Below are 15,817 nucleotides of genomic sequence, written 5' to 3' on the forward strand. Positions count from 1 at the left end.
TTGCTGGGATTTATAGTTTGCCTACAATCAAAGAGCCCCTTGAGCCCCACCAACGATAGAATTGGGCCAAACTTCCCACACAGAACCCCCATGACCAACAGAAAATACTGTAGGGATTTGGGTTCCTAAGACCATCAGAAATATGTTTTTTGATGGCCTTTGGTGACCCCTCTGAAACCCCCCTCACAACCCCACTCACTAGGAGTCCTGACCCTCAGGTTGAGAAACGCTGAGGTAAAGCTTCCATGCTGTGATCTGCCACAGTATAGTTCATTCTGATGGCAGCAGCTTTGTAATGGATTTTGGTAGTCACTTCCTGGCAGGGCCATTTTGTTTCCCTATAGCAGTGTGGTACAATCCGCAGCCCACGGGCCACATGTGGCCCACCAATTCATTTTTGTTGGCCCTTGCGCTTCTTACTGGAAAAATATTTTAATTATGTAATTAAATATTAATATTTTAATTATGTAATTCAATATTAATTATGTAATTTGTTTTATTTTTGGAATGTCCCTGGCCCTCACATTCCTATACTAAAGTTTGATTGGCCCTCGGGTAACTAAAGGTTGGGCCACACTGCCCTATAGGATGCTTTTGTGTGAGTTACATAATTCTGCCCTCGTAAAAGTTTTATTCCAATGATGCCCCAGGACAACTATTCAGGATGTTTTAGAAAAAAACAAAATGCCAAACCCGCTTCCACATCAGCAATTACTGCTGAAGAAAGAAAAATCCTCACCCGCCTCCAGATGAAGTGAAAAACAAAGGCCATTTGTACTTCCTTTTAAAAACCACTGCATTTGTTTCCCATTTTTCCATTTCTTCTGAAATGAACACATAGCCAAAAAATCTAGCATGAGGATTTCTCTCCAAAAAAAAGGCAAGCTGACAAGCACTGTGTGTTTTTTTTAAACTTCTAGGTCAACTATGTGCAGATGAGATCTCCCCCTTTGTCCTTCTTAGTGAAAGGGGAACAATGTGTTAAATTCATTACTCTTTCACCATGATTAGATTTCAATGTGATGTGTTTTCTTTTCCAGGATTTGTTTGCTCATTTTATCTGTGCATTTGGAAAAAAAAATAATACCTGTATTTCTTTCCCTCTTACAACTGCCCTTGATAAGTGTCTCTTATCTCTGTGCATCTGCAGTATCCAAACTCATCAGAATGTCAAAGCAAAGCCTGACCAGGCTAGTAAAGGACAGAAGGCCAACAGGACGTGTTTGCGGATGGGGAGGGGGGGGGGGAGAGAGACTGGGTGGGCAGACAGGTTGGGCCACATTCTCCCAAGAGGCTGCCTGGATGCAGCAGCACTCAAAGAAGCAAACCTGGAGTTTTACAAGTCTGAGATTGTCCTGCTTCCTTGGAGGTGAAGCAGAGGCAGCCTTGGAACTATGAGAATCCCGCTTTTTCATTTATTTTGCATCTCTGTGCTTCCAGTGATTCACGGTAAGTAAAACTGTGTGTATTTACCTAATTTTGAGGGGTCTTTTGTATATCTCTTTGTGTATAACTTCCTACTTTGTTGCATTAATACAATGAACATGATCATTCTTGACTAACGAACCTAGGAACCGCACCTTGTAACTCTTTGAAGAGAGACAGCTTCTGAATTTTAATGTTACATCCAACACTGCTGAATAAAATCCCACATTATTTGCTTTGAACTGGAATATATAGCAGTGTGGACTCAGATAACCCAGTTCAAAGCAAATATTGTGGGATTTTCTGCCTTGATATTCTGGGTTATGCGGCTGTGTATCAATAGGGTCCTTTGGTATGTGAATTATCTCTCCACTGTTCCCAAACTTCTGATATCTCTATTTAAAAACATGACAGATTCCATAAACCAGTGTCGTCCTTCCATAATCATATCCTATGTATTTTGGTAGGATGATTGCTGACTGATGTAGGCCCCTTCTATACTGCAATATAAAATCCTGATTATTTGCTTTGAATTGGATTATATGGCAGTGTAGACTCATATAATCCAGTTCAAAGCAGATAATGTGGATTATCCACTTTGATAATCTGGATTATGTGGCAGTATAAAGGGGGTCTTAGAAGCAGGACCTAGTGGTGGGATAGCCGAGGATCCTGCTGTCAGTGGTGTAAAGATACTGGGAAAATCCATAAATATTTATCCTAATTCAGTGTAGCTGAGGTGCCCCCAGTTGGTTTAAGTGGCTGAGGGGGAAAAAAGGAAAGGGCCTGAGGCTGTTAGGAATTGTGGGGGTTGAAGTCCAAAACACCTGAGAGGGACAAAGTTTGCCCATGCCTTTTCTAGAGAATGGGATCTGGAAGCTAGGATATCTGATGTGGGGAATTGACATCTTGAACCTTCTGGAGGTAGACCAAAGCGCAATAGCCATGAGAAGTCTGCCAACTGGGCATTGGCTCAACATAAAAGCAAGAACTAGAAGGACAAGGAAAACAATTTGTATGGGTGGATTCTCATTCTAACATCTCCCTTTGCCAGGAATTTTGCAAATTTTGTTTGTACAGCTATGCAGTACATTGGACATATATGTGTCCCAAGTAGGCACATGAGCAGGCCTTCAGCATGTGTAACTTCCAATCCATGTAATCTTCTTTTCCTGGATTCTGTTTCTATTTGAGATGGATTGTTTTCCAGCAAACTTTCAGATAGTGTTGTCTACAGTTTCATGCCAGTCATTTGTGTCCTTTAAAATTAAGTAGATAAATATTAAGAATTTTCCCTATTCTTTGTAATAAAGTTTAAGGAATCTCTCTCCCTGCCCCAGGGGCAGGAAACAACTTAAGTATCTGCTAAGATGCTATTTTATGGAAGAGCAGCAGGCCAGTCTTGGTGATGGGACAATTTATATTCAATGGGAGCAGCCCATTTTAGCCATCCACCCAATAATGCTACTGTGCATATTGTTGAAATGTAGATCCCTGGGGGGATATTCTGTTCGAGGAATGAGGTTGGGCTAATGAGATCACTTTAACTGCTGTTACTCAATGCTATGTAATCCTGGGAGTGGTGCCTCACCAATCTGGTAGGGAAAGTGGTGTTAAACTGCAATCATTCCACAGTGCAGACACACCCTTCATAGTTAAAATGAAATGAAGTCCCACTGATTTCAATGAGTTGGACTCCCAAATATAACACAGGAAGAGGCTTGTTGTGTGTTTTCCTGGCTGTATGGCTATGTTGCAGAAGCATCATCTCCTGACGTTTCACCCACATCTATGGCAGGCATCCTCAAAGGTTGTGAGGTAGATGTGGGTGAAACGTCAGGAGAGAATACTTCTGGAACATGGCCATACTGCCAGTAAAATGCATAACAACCTTGTGATTCTGAACATGAAAGCCTTCGGCAACACATAACACAGGAAGAATTTCTAGAATAAGTTTCACTGAAAGAATCATTGTAATTTGGGTTTTTGAATCAGTTTGGAGAGAATGTGGAGAAAGCACATGGCAGGTGGAGTAGAGTCCCCCCTTCCTTTGTTTAATTTTAGGCTTTAGGTTGAACTGCAACTCCAGGAGAGAATGCACTTGCTGTTTGTGAGAAGAAAATGTCTAAGATAAGTGAAGTGCAATTAATACGAACTTAAGTATTCAACAGCTATGCATGTTATCAGTGAGTTCTGTTCCCATTGTTTGTTCTAAGCTGTAGCCATACAAAGGTGTGGTTTGGAATCCACAAGTAACTATCAAACTTTCCTGGTGTTGTCGAAGGCTTTCATGGCCAGAATCACAGGGTTGTTGTGTATTTTTCGGGCTGTATGGCCATGTTCCAGAAGCATTCTCTCCTGAAGTTTTGCCCACATCTATGGCAGGCATCCACAGAGGTTGTGAAGTATATTGGAAAAAACTAAGCAAGGAAGGTTTATCTATCTGTGGAAGGTCCAGGGTAGGAGAAGGAACTCTTGTCTGTTGGAGGCCAGTGGGAATGTTGTAATTAATCACCTTGATTAGAATTAATGTCCTGGGCTGAAGAGAAGGTAAGGGATGCAAAAGGAAAGTAGGAAGGGAAGGCATGAAAACTGTAGGTTAAAAAGGTAAAGGTTTTCCCCTGACATTAAATCCAGTTGTGTCTGACTCTGGGGGTTGGTGCTCATCTCTATTTCTAAGCCAAAGAGCCGGAGTTGTCTGTAGACATCTCCAAGGTCACATGGCCGGCATGACTGCATGGAGCGCCATTACCTTCCCACCAAAGTGGTACCTATTGATCTACTCACATTTGCATGTTTTTGAACTGACAATGTAGGTCAGAAGCTGGGGCTAACAGCAGGTGCTCACTCCACTCTCTGGATTCGAACCTGCGACCTTTCGCTCTGCAAGTTCAGCAGCTCAGCGCTTTAACACGCTACACCACCGGAGGGCGCCATCGCTTATTATATCACATACTTTTTAACATTTCACAGATGAATTATTTTTAAAATGGCACAATGATGAATGGAAACAATAAAGAAGTAAATTTTCCAGATTGGAATTTTTCACCCCATAATTGACTAACCACATTCCACCTACTGGAGGCCAATGTGTAGGATGGAAACTAGAACTGTCCAAACTTCTGGGTGTTGCTGAATTGCAATTGTCATCATTCTTCACTATTAGTTATACTGGGAGAGAGCCAATCATATCCAGAAGGCTCTATGATTCTTTCTTTTCATGTAGCTGAGTTCTCTGGGTTAGATTTAGATTTCATTATCTTTAGAACAGCTGAATTAAAATCCTAAAATTTACTAAGTGCTTATATTATAGCACCAGAGCCCCCAGTGGCGCAGTGGGTTAAACCGCTAAGCTGATGAACTTGCTGACCAAAAGGTCCGTGGTTCGAATGTGGGGAACAGGGGGAGCTCCCGCTATTCGCTCCAGCTTCTGCCAACCTAGCAATTCAAAAACATGCAAATGTGAGTAGATCAATAGGTACCTCTCCGGTGGGAAGGAAATGGCACTCCATGTAGGCATGCCTGCCACATGACCTTGGAGGTGTCTAGTGACAATGCCGGCTCCTCAGCTTAGAATGAGCACCAACCCCCAAAGTTGGACACGACTAGACTTAATTTCAGGGGAAAATCTTTACCTTTACCTACGTTATAGTGATGAGTCCAGCAGGTTGGGTCAAAGGTTGTCAGGATGGTGAAAGAGAATTAATCCAGTTCTGTTCCTCTATCTAGAGAATCATGTGGATTTCCAAGTGTCTCTTGGAAATCTTGGAAATCTCTTGGACTGCAGCTCCCATCATTCTTTACCATTGATTACTCTAACAAGGTTTTTTGGGGGGAAGCCAGCAACATATGAGGACAACACAGTTCCTATCTCTGGTGTATGGCATCTACACAGAGTGCATCTACAGTGCTATGGCTCAATGCAATGCAATACTGGGAATTGTAGTTTTGAAGACTGTAGCCATCTCTGCCAAAGAGTTCTGATGCCTCAACAAACTACCAATCCTGGGATTTAATAGCATTGCGCTATAATCATCATCATCATCTTCTTCTTCTTCTTCTTCTTCTTCTTCTTCTTCTTCTTCTTCTTCATCTTCTTCTTCTTCTTCTTCCTCCTCCTCCTCCTCCTCCTCCTCCTCCTCCTCCTCCTCTTCCTCTTCCTCTTCCTCCTCCTCCTCCTACTCCTCCTACTCCTCCTCCTCCTCCTCTTCTTCTTCTTCTTCTTCTTCTTCTTCTTCTTCTTCTTCTTCTTCTTCACCCTGCCCTCTCTCCCCAAAGGGACTGTGGGTAGTTAAAGTGGTATCAAACTGCATTCATTCTACTTTGTAGGTGTATCCAAAGTTACAATTGCTTGTAGTTTTCCATCTGTTGGGTACTCAATAAACTACAAAGCCAACAAAAGGTTCTCCCTGAACTTCATGCTTCTCAAGCCTGGCCCTGATTGCACCACACTGGTTCCTGAGTATTCAAAAGGATATCTTTGTTTATGTAGTTTTCCTCCCGCAATGTTGATATTTTTAGTTTATCTGCTTTGATCTTATTTATACTTTACTTAACCACCCGGTTCCCCAGCTTTGCCTCTGACATCACTTTTATTTCATTCTCCACTCAGGTGTCTTGGAAAGTAAACCTCAAAACCGTGAGTATTTTGCAAACCGGATGTGCAATGGGAAAAACACTGTGTTTTGAAAACTGAAATAAATATACTGTCTTCTCCCCCTAGGCATAATTGCTGCAGAAATGTTCAGGTTTCTCTGTTGCTCTTTAAACACAGCTCTTATTGTATTGCTGGAATTGAGAAAGACTGAAGTAAAAGGGGACCTCTTTTGTGGGGAGAATTATTGCCCCAAATGAACCTGCTCTGCTCTAACAAAACCTCTTAAATATTCAAGCTACCCTATAAATTAAAACAGATACAGATAAATAAGCCGAACAGAAAGAAAAACACTCAAAATGCTATGATTAAAATGCAATTAAAATAAAAAATATATGACAGTTTTAATCCTTCCATTTTTAGCAGAAGAGAATACATCAGAAAGCAGATTCCTTAAAAACAGGGTTTTTGAATGCCCTGTGGAATAAAAATGGCCTTGGTTTGTTGTTGGTAAAGCCATTGACTCTCTCTAATGCTGGTTCTATACTGCAGAATTATTGCAGTTTGATACCACATTAACAACTATGGGGCAATGCTGTGGAATCCTGGGATTTGTAGTTTGGTGAGGCACTAGCACTTTTTGGTGCAGAGGTCTGAAAACTTCAGAAACTTCATAAAACTCTCATGATTCCATACCATTGAGCCATGGCAAAGTGATGTCGAATTGCATTAATTCTGTAATGTAGATGGACTCTTAGAAACATGTCCTAGAGCCTGGTAGCCACTACTAAGAAGGCCCTGTTTAAGATCAGAAAATTATGTGATACACCATGTTGGCAGGTTCTGATGACTCCTCAGTTTGTAAGGAGAAAATCTGCCCTGCTATCATCTATCAGTGCATTATCTGCACATTTAACCAATCGATGAAGAGTCTATATGCACTTTTGCATACAATAGTAGAGCTCCATGTGCAAAGAGGTCTGGATTAGGCTATATGTGGAATTATTCTGCATGTACAAGCACAGAGAAGCCCCTTCGTACAGCACCTGATTGAAATATATAATCCTTCAGTATCCACTGGGTTTTGGTTCTAGGATGCCCATGGATCCAAAAATTCATGGATGCTCAAGTCCCATTATTGTATATGTGTCCACTAAATGGAATAATAACAATGTATTAAATATCATTCAACATTGTATTATACACAATAAACGAATATAAATTTCAGATAAATGGTTACGAAAGCCAATCAAACTGTTGCATTCACAGTATGATGAATGGTAATCAACTTTCTTGGTTATTTTCTTGCTTCTTCTTCAAAGAAGAGTAGACCCCTGATCCACAACAGGTTTCGACTACTTATGGTCTTCATCTGGTGGTAGGGTTCACAGTAGAATAAAACCTGAATGCCGAGTATTTTTGATTTGAAACAGAACGCTTTGTTCCACGGTATCTATGAAAGACTGTATGGTTTATTGAGTACATACTTGAATTGTTTGAACCAAATAACAAAAACCCTACCACCAGACGAAGACTATAAGTAGTCGAAACCAGTTGTGGATCAGGGGTCTACTCTTCTTTGAAGAAGAAACAAGAAAATAACCAAGAAAGGATTGGGCCCTGAAATGCTGTACTGCCCCAATCCCAGGGCAATCCAGCATTTCAGGATTCCAAATCGTGTTCAGGCTGAGGATGTTGAAACTGCTAACCTTTCTTCAACTTCCTCTGTCAGTATGTACTAGTACTGGCCAACATTTAGTTTTGGATATATAATCCCTATTGGAGGAAAACAGGGAAAAATATAATGTCCCTTCTGTGGATAAACTACTTCTTCATATTATCCTACAACCCATTTTAATAATATTGGTGCAGATAAAAATCTGAGTTTCAAAGTACAGGATGACCATAATGACTTTTTTTGTTGCTTGATAATAAGCAGTTAGACTTTTAAGCAGTTAATGATTGGAAAATGCAAGTGGTTTTAAAATTCTCTATCCCTTCCCCAACATGTACCTAAAAGTATGAGATTAGCTTGTTCATGTCCTTGACTTGATTCCAATTTTGCTTTTTGAAAATGGCTTCTTTTTATTGAGCAGTCATAATAACTCTTGTTTTCTTCTCTTTTCTCCCCACTATTTCTTTGTAGGAGGTACTGAGGACGGCACATCAATAAGTAAGTGTTTAGCCACAGCACAAATTGGTTGCAGTCCTAGGGTCGAAGCAATAATACTAAAAATTCTTATAATGAAGTTTTAGTATTTAAAAGCATAGGAGCTCTGCTATAAAACAAACTGATAATACTAAAATCTTCATTGGTGTGGACCATGAAAGTGGTGAATTCACTCTGGATTTTATATGAGCTATCCATAGTGCTCAACCAGATCTCTTAAATAATAATGGGTTAGGACCAAATTAGTCCTCCATGTAATAGTGGGACTGATAAAGTGAATGTAAAGCTAAAGCTAAAAAAAGTTATCCAAGGTGCTAAACCATATGCCCTGATAAAGATTCACCACCTTGAATAATTCCTTTAAGTAAATGAAAGTGGATTAATTCACTGAGCCCAGAAGTTCTCAACCTGGGGTCCCCAGATGTTTTTGGCCTTCAACTCCCTAACAGCTGCTAAACTGCCTGGGATTTCTGGGAGTTGTAGGCTAAAAACATCTGGGGACCCCAGGTTGAAAACCACTGCTCTAGCCACTACTGACTTCATGTGGTTGTTTGAGTACTTATTACTGAATCAGGTTTCAGAGTCTGATGGGCAAGAAAGTGGAACAAAAGACAAAAGTTCCATTCTTTGGCACCTCTTTCCTCATTGTTCTGGATAGTGAAGGAGAATATGAAGACTTTTTATTCTGATAAGCCTTTGAGTACTGTGTGTGGGGATGAGGATGCACTTTGTAAAATGTGTTGGAATTTTATTTGTCATTTTAAAGTCTTTGTATTTAATGGGCTTTTTAAATAATTTAATTACATTTAACTTCTGTAAAGTATGAATTTATCTACAGTGGCCCCATGATTGCCAGTGGGGTTTGACCCCAGGAGCAAAATCCACGAACAGTCAAATCCCATTACATACGATTGTGTATTAAAAATGGGTTCCTATTATAAAACGACAAAATCAAAGTTTGCATTATTGAATTGTTTTAAATATACATTTTGAGCCTTGTTTGACTGAATCCTTCAATGCAGAACTCATTGGTATGGTGGGATGACAGTGTGCTTGATTTAAATGTAAGCTGCAGGTCGTTGTTGTTCACATCATCTGGTGAATTTACTTATTTCCAGCCAAGAGGTGAAAAACCAGAAAATTGCAGAACAGGTCTTGCTTGCTTGCTTGCTTTCTCTTACACATATACCTATTTTGACAGCATGTGGCCAGGTGATTACAAAAACCAAAAACCGTATTGTTGGGGGAGAAGACGCTACTCGGGGTGCCTGGCCATGGCAAATCAGCCTTCAGTACAAGGGGAAGCATGCATGTGGGGGGACGCTCATCAGTCCTGATTGGATACTGACTGCAGCCCACTGTTTTCCAAGGTAAGCCAATGACCATAAAGTTGGCTTGACTCACAGTTTTGCCATGATAGCCCCAATGAACACCTATTGCATAGCTGATGGAGAGCGGAGAGGTGGAAAGATATTTTGTTATATCCCGTAGCCAGACACAGACTCAGGGCATCATCAGGGCCGGGCTGTGGTGCAGGCTGGTGAGCAGCCAGCTGCCAGCTGCAACAAATCACTCTGACCAAGAGGTCAGCTCGGAGCCTGTGTTTGTCTCTGTTTTATGTTAAGGCATTGACTGTTTGCCTTATATGTGTGCAATGTGATCCGCCCTAAGTCCCCTTCGGGGTGAGAAGGGCGGAATATAAATACAGTAGCGTCTCACTTATCCAACACTCGCTTATCCAACATTCTGGATTATCCAACGCATTTTTGTAGTCAATGTTTTTAATACATCGTGATATTTTGGTGCTAAATTCGTAAATACAGTAATTACTACACAGCATTACTGCGTATTGAACTACTTTTTCTGTAAAATTTGTTGTTAAACATGATGTTTTGGTGCTTCATTTGTAAAATCATAACCTAATTTGATGTGTAATAGGCTTTTCCTTAATCCCTCCTTATTATCCAACATATTTGCTTATCCAACGTTCTGCCAGCCCGTTTATGTTGGATAAGTAAGACTCTACTGTACTGTAAATAAATAAATAAATAAATAAATAAATAAATAAATAAATTTGTAGATGTTTTGATATTTTTTACTCCTCTGAAACTCTGAGAGCCAGAAAAATGTAATAGTTTTCCTTGCTGTCTTTCATTAGCCATATGCTTTTGACACAATTAGATTTTTTTGGCCACATATGTTCCAATTTTAATTTGTGAAATGCTGGAAGCTAATGATCCCTAAAATATCAACAAACTAAGGGAATCCCAAGGAAGAGAGCAGCAGAATTCAAAACGATCTTAACAGATTAGAGTGATGGGCCGAAATTAACAAAATGAAGTTCAACAGGGACAAATGCAAGATACTCCACATAGACGAGGGATTTGTAAATTTCTGTATGCTATTTATTCAACGGCTGTGGGTCAATGGACTGTAATAACGTTTGTATTGTACTTAGGCAGAAAACATGAAATGCAAAGATACAGAATGGGGGGCGCCTGGCTCGACAGTAGTATGCATGAAAAAGATATTGGAGTCCTCGTGGACAACAAGTTAAACATGCGCCAACAATGTGATGTGCGGCAAAAAAGCCAATGGGATTTTGGTCTGCATAAATAGGAATCTAGTGATCCAGTAAAGACATGCTACCCCTCTATTCTACCTTGGCCAGATCACACCTGGAATACTGTGTCCAATTCTGGGCACCACAATTTAAGGGAGATGTTGACAAACTGAAATGTGTCCGGAGGAGGGTGACTAAAATGATCAAGGGTCTGGACCGGACCGAATCAATCCATCCATCTGTAACAATGAATCACAGAGTTGGAAGAGACCACAAAGGCCATCCAGTCTAACCCCAATATGCCATGCATGAATCCAGAATCAAAGCACCCCTGACAGATGGCATCCAGCTTCTGCTTAAAAACCGCAAGAGGAGATTCTGCTACCCTCCAAGCTGCACTGTCAAACATCTCTTACTGTCAAGACGTTCTTCCTAATGTTTAGGCAGAATTCCTTGTTACATGTTCATACTCTCTGTCCTGTCAAATCTTGACTATTGATCACTTCTTTCCACAGCAATGTGATGTTTTCTGACTATCAAGTCAACCTGGGAAACTACCAGCTTTTGAAGCCAGAACCAAATGCTCAGTGGGTGAAGCTTTCGAAGGTGATTACACACAAGGCCTATGCTGGGGATGGGACCAGTGGTGATATAGCTCTAGCCCAGTTGAAACATCCAATCCACTTCACTGAAAGCATCCTGCCAGCCTGCCTTCCAGATGCTATGGTCAAGTTCTCGAGTGGCACCTTTTGTTGGGTGACAGGATGGGGAGCCACTTCATACGGAGGTAAGGAGATGTTCTAAGCAAGTCATTTGTGGTGATACAGTGGTCAAGTAGCTAAAATCTGGAGTTCAGTCTTTTCTGAAATAAATATGACCACTAACCAGCATCTCCAAAATACTTGAAATCTAGTCCTTCTGGGCTTTTTGTCCAAGAAAAAAGTCTAGACATCTCACAAACTTGTAAGTGATTATTTATCAGAAGCTGCCAGATTGTTAGATCTTGAAAAGATTTAAAGGGACCGTTTGTGACAGCATGATATAACATAGTATCACAACTATTTCTGATGGCAAAATTAACTAACAATGTTCAAATAGCCAAAGGAAAGAAGGAAAAACACAATTTTGCTGTGATTTGGAACTGTTTTGTTGAATATAAGGAGGAAATGAGATAATGTTGGTTTTTCAAATACTTTTTTATTTTGTTATAAATTTTACATATTGCTATTAGTGTGTGGGAGAAAAGGAGAAACAAGAGGAAAACAGTTACTTTTGGCAACACTTGGAAAGGTTAAGGACTAAGGTGCTCAGCTGAAACTTTTTATCTTATTATTTTAAAAATCCCTTTTATGTTAACTGATCTGTCAAATGTATACTATTCAAATAAAAGAACACCAAAGTAGAACAAATGGAATATATATATTACATACCCTTTTCAAGCCAGAGCTCGCATTTCTCATTTCCTCTCTTTCTTCCCTGCCTTTTGTACCTTAAGCTTCCCTTGGAGGGCCAATGACATTGCAACAGATCAGGCTGCCCTTGATAGACACAATGAAGTGTGATGAAATGTACCATGTTGGTACCACTATTAACCCCAAAACCCGAGAGATCCAGGATGATATGATCTGCGCTGGCTATGCAACTGGAAAGAAAGACGCTTGCGTGGTAAGTGAGGCTTCAACTGGATGTCTTTCTCCCAGCAGAGGTGGCTGTTTCTGGAATTTGTAGTTCAGTTTAGTTGGAAGGTGCCAGGCTGGGAAGGCTGATTTATAAGGTGGAACATTATTGATGGTGCACTGAGTAATTTAGGACTGGGTTAATAAGAAGCCATTTGCTGGGAGGAGATCTGGCGCTGGGCTGGAATTGGTAGTGCTTCATTTTCTGAGATAATGGGAATCATGCTCAAAGTTCAATTGGAATACTTCTCCTAACTTTGCCACTCCTTTTCTCATGATGTAACATCATAAGAGGGCTGGCAATTTGGGAAAAAAAACATAAACTCCAACTACAGTAGAGTCTCACTTATCCAACATAAATGGGCCGGCAGAACATTGGATAAGTGAATATGTTGGATAATAAGGAGGGATTAAGGAAAAGCATATTAAACATCAAATTGGGTTATGATTTTACAAATTAAGCACAAAAACATCATGTTATACAACAAATTTGACAGAAAAAGTAGTTCAATACGCAGTAATGCTATGTAGTAATTACTGTATTTACGAATTTAGAACCAAAATATCACGATGTATTGAAAACATTGACTACAAAAATGCGTTGGATAATCCAGAACGTTGGATAAGTGAATGTTGGATAAGTGACACTCTACTGTATATTGATTTGGCAAGGACAATCCCAATTCAGCTAAAAAAGCCAATGGGATTTTGGCCTTCATAAATAGGATTATAGTGTCTAGATCTAAGAAAGTCATGCTCCCCCTCTATTCTGCCTTGGTCAGATCACACCTGGAATACTGTGTCCAATTCTGGGCACCATGATTGAAAGGAGATGTTGACAAACTGAAATGTGTCCAGAGGAGGGCGACTAAAATGATCAAGGGCCTGGAGAACAAGCCCTATGAGGAGCAGCTTAAAGAGCTGGTCATGTTTAACCTGCAGAAGAGAAGGCTGAGAGGAGACATGATGGCCGTGTATAAATATGTGAGGGGAAGTCATAGGGAGGAGGGAGCAAGCTTGTTTTCTGCTGCTCTGGAGACTAGGACACAGAACAATGGTTTCAAACTACAGGAAAGGAGATTCCACCTGACCATGAGAAAGAACTTCCTCACTGTGGGAACTGTCAAATTCAAGACCCTCAGGCTAAATTTGACCCTTCATATCATTTTATGTGGCCCTCCAGATGCTGGATTAAAACTCCTATGTTCCTCATTGTTAGACATCATGACTAGAGCTGATCAGAGTTGTGATACAGCGGTATCTGGAAGGCTAACGTTTGTTTTGCTTAGTCAGGAGAGTGGGGCCTGAATTTAGATACAAGACTTATGGACATGAAGTTTGACTTTTAAATGCCCTTTAACTTTCCCCCAGCCTCAGAGCCAGAAGTGGTGTTGGGTTGCAATTCCCATTATCCCTAGTAATGATGTGGCAGACAGGACTGAAAATGCACACTAGCATTGATGGGAGAAGTTGTCCACCAAGACAGCTGGAATTGTCTTGTCAAGATTTATCAGAGAGGATTTGCAGTTACAGTGGAGTCTCACTTATCCAACATTCACTTATCCAATGTTCTGGATTATCCAACGCATTTTTGTAGTCAATGTTTTCAATGCATTGTGATATTTTGGTGCTAAATTTGTAAATACAGTAATTACTACATAGCATTAATGTGTAATGAACTACTTTTTCTGTCAAATTTGTTGTATAACATGATGTTTTGGTGCTTAATATGTAAAATCATAACCTATTTTGATGTTTAATAGGCTTTTTCTTAATCTCTCCTTATTATCCAACTTACTCGCTTATCCAGTGTTCTGCCGGCCCGTTTATGTTGGATAAGTGAGACTCTACTGTATCTTCATCTGAAAGGAATTGCAGTTGTCTTATCTGAGGCTGAGTCAGGACACATTGCCCAAGCTTCCTCAGTTAGTTTCCATGGGCAAGTAGGAATTTGGGCCTTGGTCCAGCATTCTGCTGGACCAGCATTGAAATCACTACACCACTCTGGCTATCTATATACTGTTGACTTACCTTTATTTTCCCCAATTCCAGGTAGAAGTAGTTGCAGTTTACCATTCTTAACAGGAGATTATGGTTCACATTCTCAGAGAAAATTTGCCATTAATTTAAATGTGCCCTTTATTAGGTGCAAGAAAAGGGGAAACTAAAACATAGTTTTGTATGAGGAGATATATCTTTATAGTGGTGGGATAGTAGAATGGGGTTGATCATAACATGGATTAGGAATATAATTTCAATCTTAAATTTTCTGCCTTTTTGTATTGTAAATCCCATTAGGGAGAAAGGTGGGATATAAATAAAGGGATATATGGCTGAATTAGGAATACTCTGGAGGTTCACTGTCATCTTTTTTCAACCTAGGGTGACTCTGGTGGTCCCTTGGTCTGCCAAGACAATGGTGCCTGGTATGTGGCAGGCATCGTGAGCTGGGGTGACATGTGTGCCCTTCCCAACCGCCCAGGTGTCTACACCCTTGTCAGCTTCTATGAGGACTGGATAAAGAAACACTACCCCAGAGCCCAGTTTGGCCTCGTGAATATCACCTATAACAAAGTTAGACCATCTGGATCTGCTTCCAGCCTGTTCCATACAGACTTCAATTTTTTTCTTCTGCTCACAGTCATGTCCTTCACTGTGTTCCTTCTGATATAGAAGGATAGTAGGACATTCCAGTGTTTACCTCATGGAGATGAAGTGCTGTGGAAAGAGACACTTTCTAGTACCTTCCTTGACAAATCAGTCTAGTTCTTTCTGAATGGATGGATTCTGGAAAGTTCTTGAAAGTTCAATTTTTTGTCATCATTGTCGTCATCAGTGCAGTCATCAAAACATGGCCTTTATAGACTTCAACCTCAATGGAGATGAGACTGGGAAGATGTTTTTTATTGTCTGAAGATTATTGGTAACACGGCGGCTTCTGCTGTTTTATCATATTTCCTAGTTGACATCTTAGAAGCCTAGTTCTTTTTAAATGGATTTTAGAAAGTTCTAGGCAGGTCTTTGTTTTGTCATTATTGTAACTGTTGCCATTGTCATTATGGTCATCACAATCATCACAACTTGGGCTTTTATGGACTTACAGCCACACTGGAGGTGAGGCTAGGAAGAATTTTTATCCATGAAGGAGCAGGACTTCTTCATTTCAAAAACTGCCATACATCCCTTCACCTGTCTCCCCAGAATTATTCCCTTACATTGGAAATGGGGTTCTTGCCTTGTGCTCCAAATGGTGCTACTCATGTAAACTAGTGAATATATGCATATTTGCACAATCCGTGGTATCAGAATTTCTCTTTTGGGAGCTGGGGTGTTTGAGAGTAATGTAAGGCTTGTGTGTGCAAAACTCAACAGCGACACCCAGTGCTCAT

The 15,817-nt window shown here is 40.4% G+C and overlaps 1 protein-coding gene across 1 annotated transcript; it reads left to right on the plus strand.

Moving 5' to 3' along the window:
* Window positions 1-1,258: 1,258 nt before the first annotated feature.
* Window positions 1,259-15,721, plus strand: LOC100552735 (serine protease 33). Its single transcript, XM_008117546.3, has 7 exons — window positions 1,259-1,449; window positions 6,038-6,064; window positions 8,166-8,192; window positions 9,391-9,559; window positions 11,268-11,539; window positions 12,248-12,417; window positions 14,811-15,721. Exons 1-7 carry the CDS (start codon window positions 1,395-1,397, stop codon window positions 15,099-15,101), a joined length of 1,011 nt encoding a protein of 336 aa, XP_008115753.2. The 5' UTR covers window positions 1,259-1,394; the 3' UTR covers window positions 15,102-15,721.
* Window positions 15,722-15,817: the final 96 nt, after the last annotated feature.

Source organism: Anolis carolinensis, chromosome 6 (assembly GCF_035594765.1).
Source record: "Anolis carolinensis isolate JA03-04 chromosome 6, rAnoCar3.1.pri, whole genome shotgun sequence".
Lineage (NCBI taxonomy): Eukaryota > Metazoa > Chordata > Lepidosauria > Squamata > Dactyloidae > Anolis > Anolis carolinensis.

Coding starts and splice junctions, on each gene's coding strand:
- LOC100552735 (XM_008117546.3), top strand. CDS start 1,395: ATGAGAATCCCGCTTTTTCATTTATTTTGCATCTCTGTGCTTCCAGTG. Junction 1,450..6,037: donor TGTGCTTCCAGTGATTCACG/GTAAGTAAAACT, acceptor TTCTCCACTCAG/GTGTCTTGGAAAGTAAACCT. Junction 12,418..14,810: donor GAAAGAAAGACGCTTGCGTG/GTAAGTGAGGCT, acceptor TTTTCAACCTAG/GGTGACTCTGGTGGTCCCTT.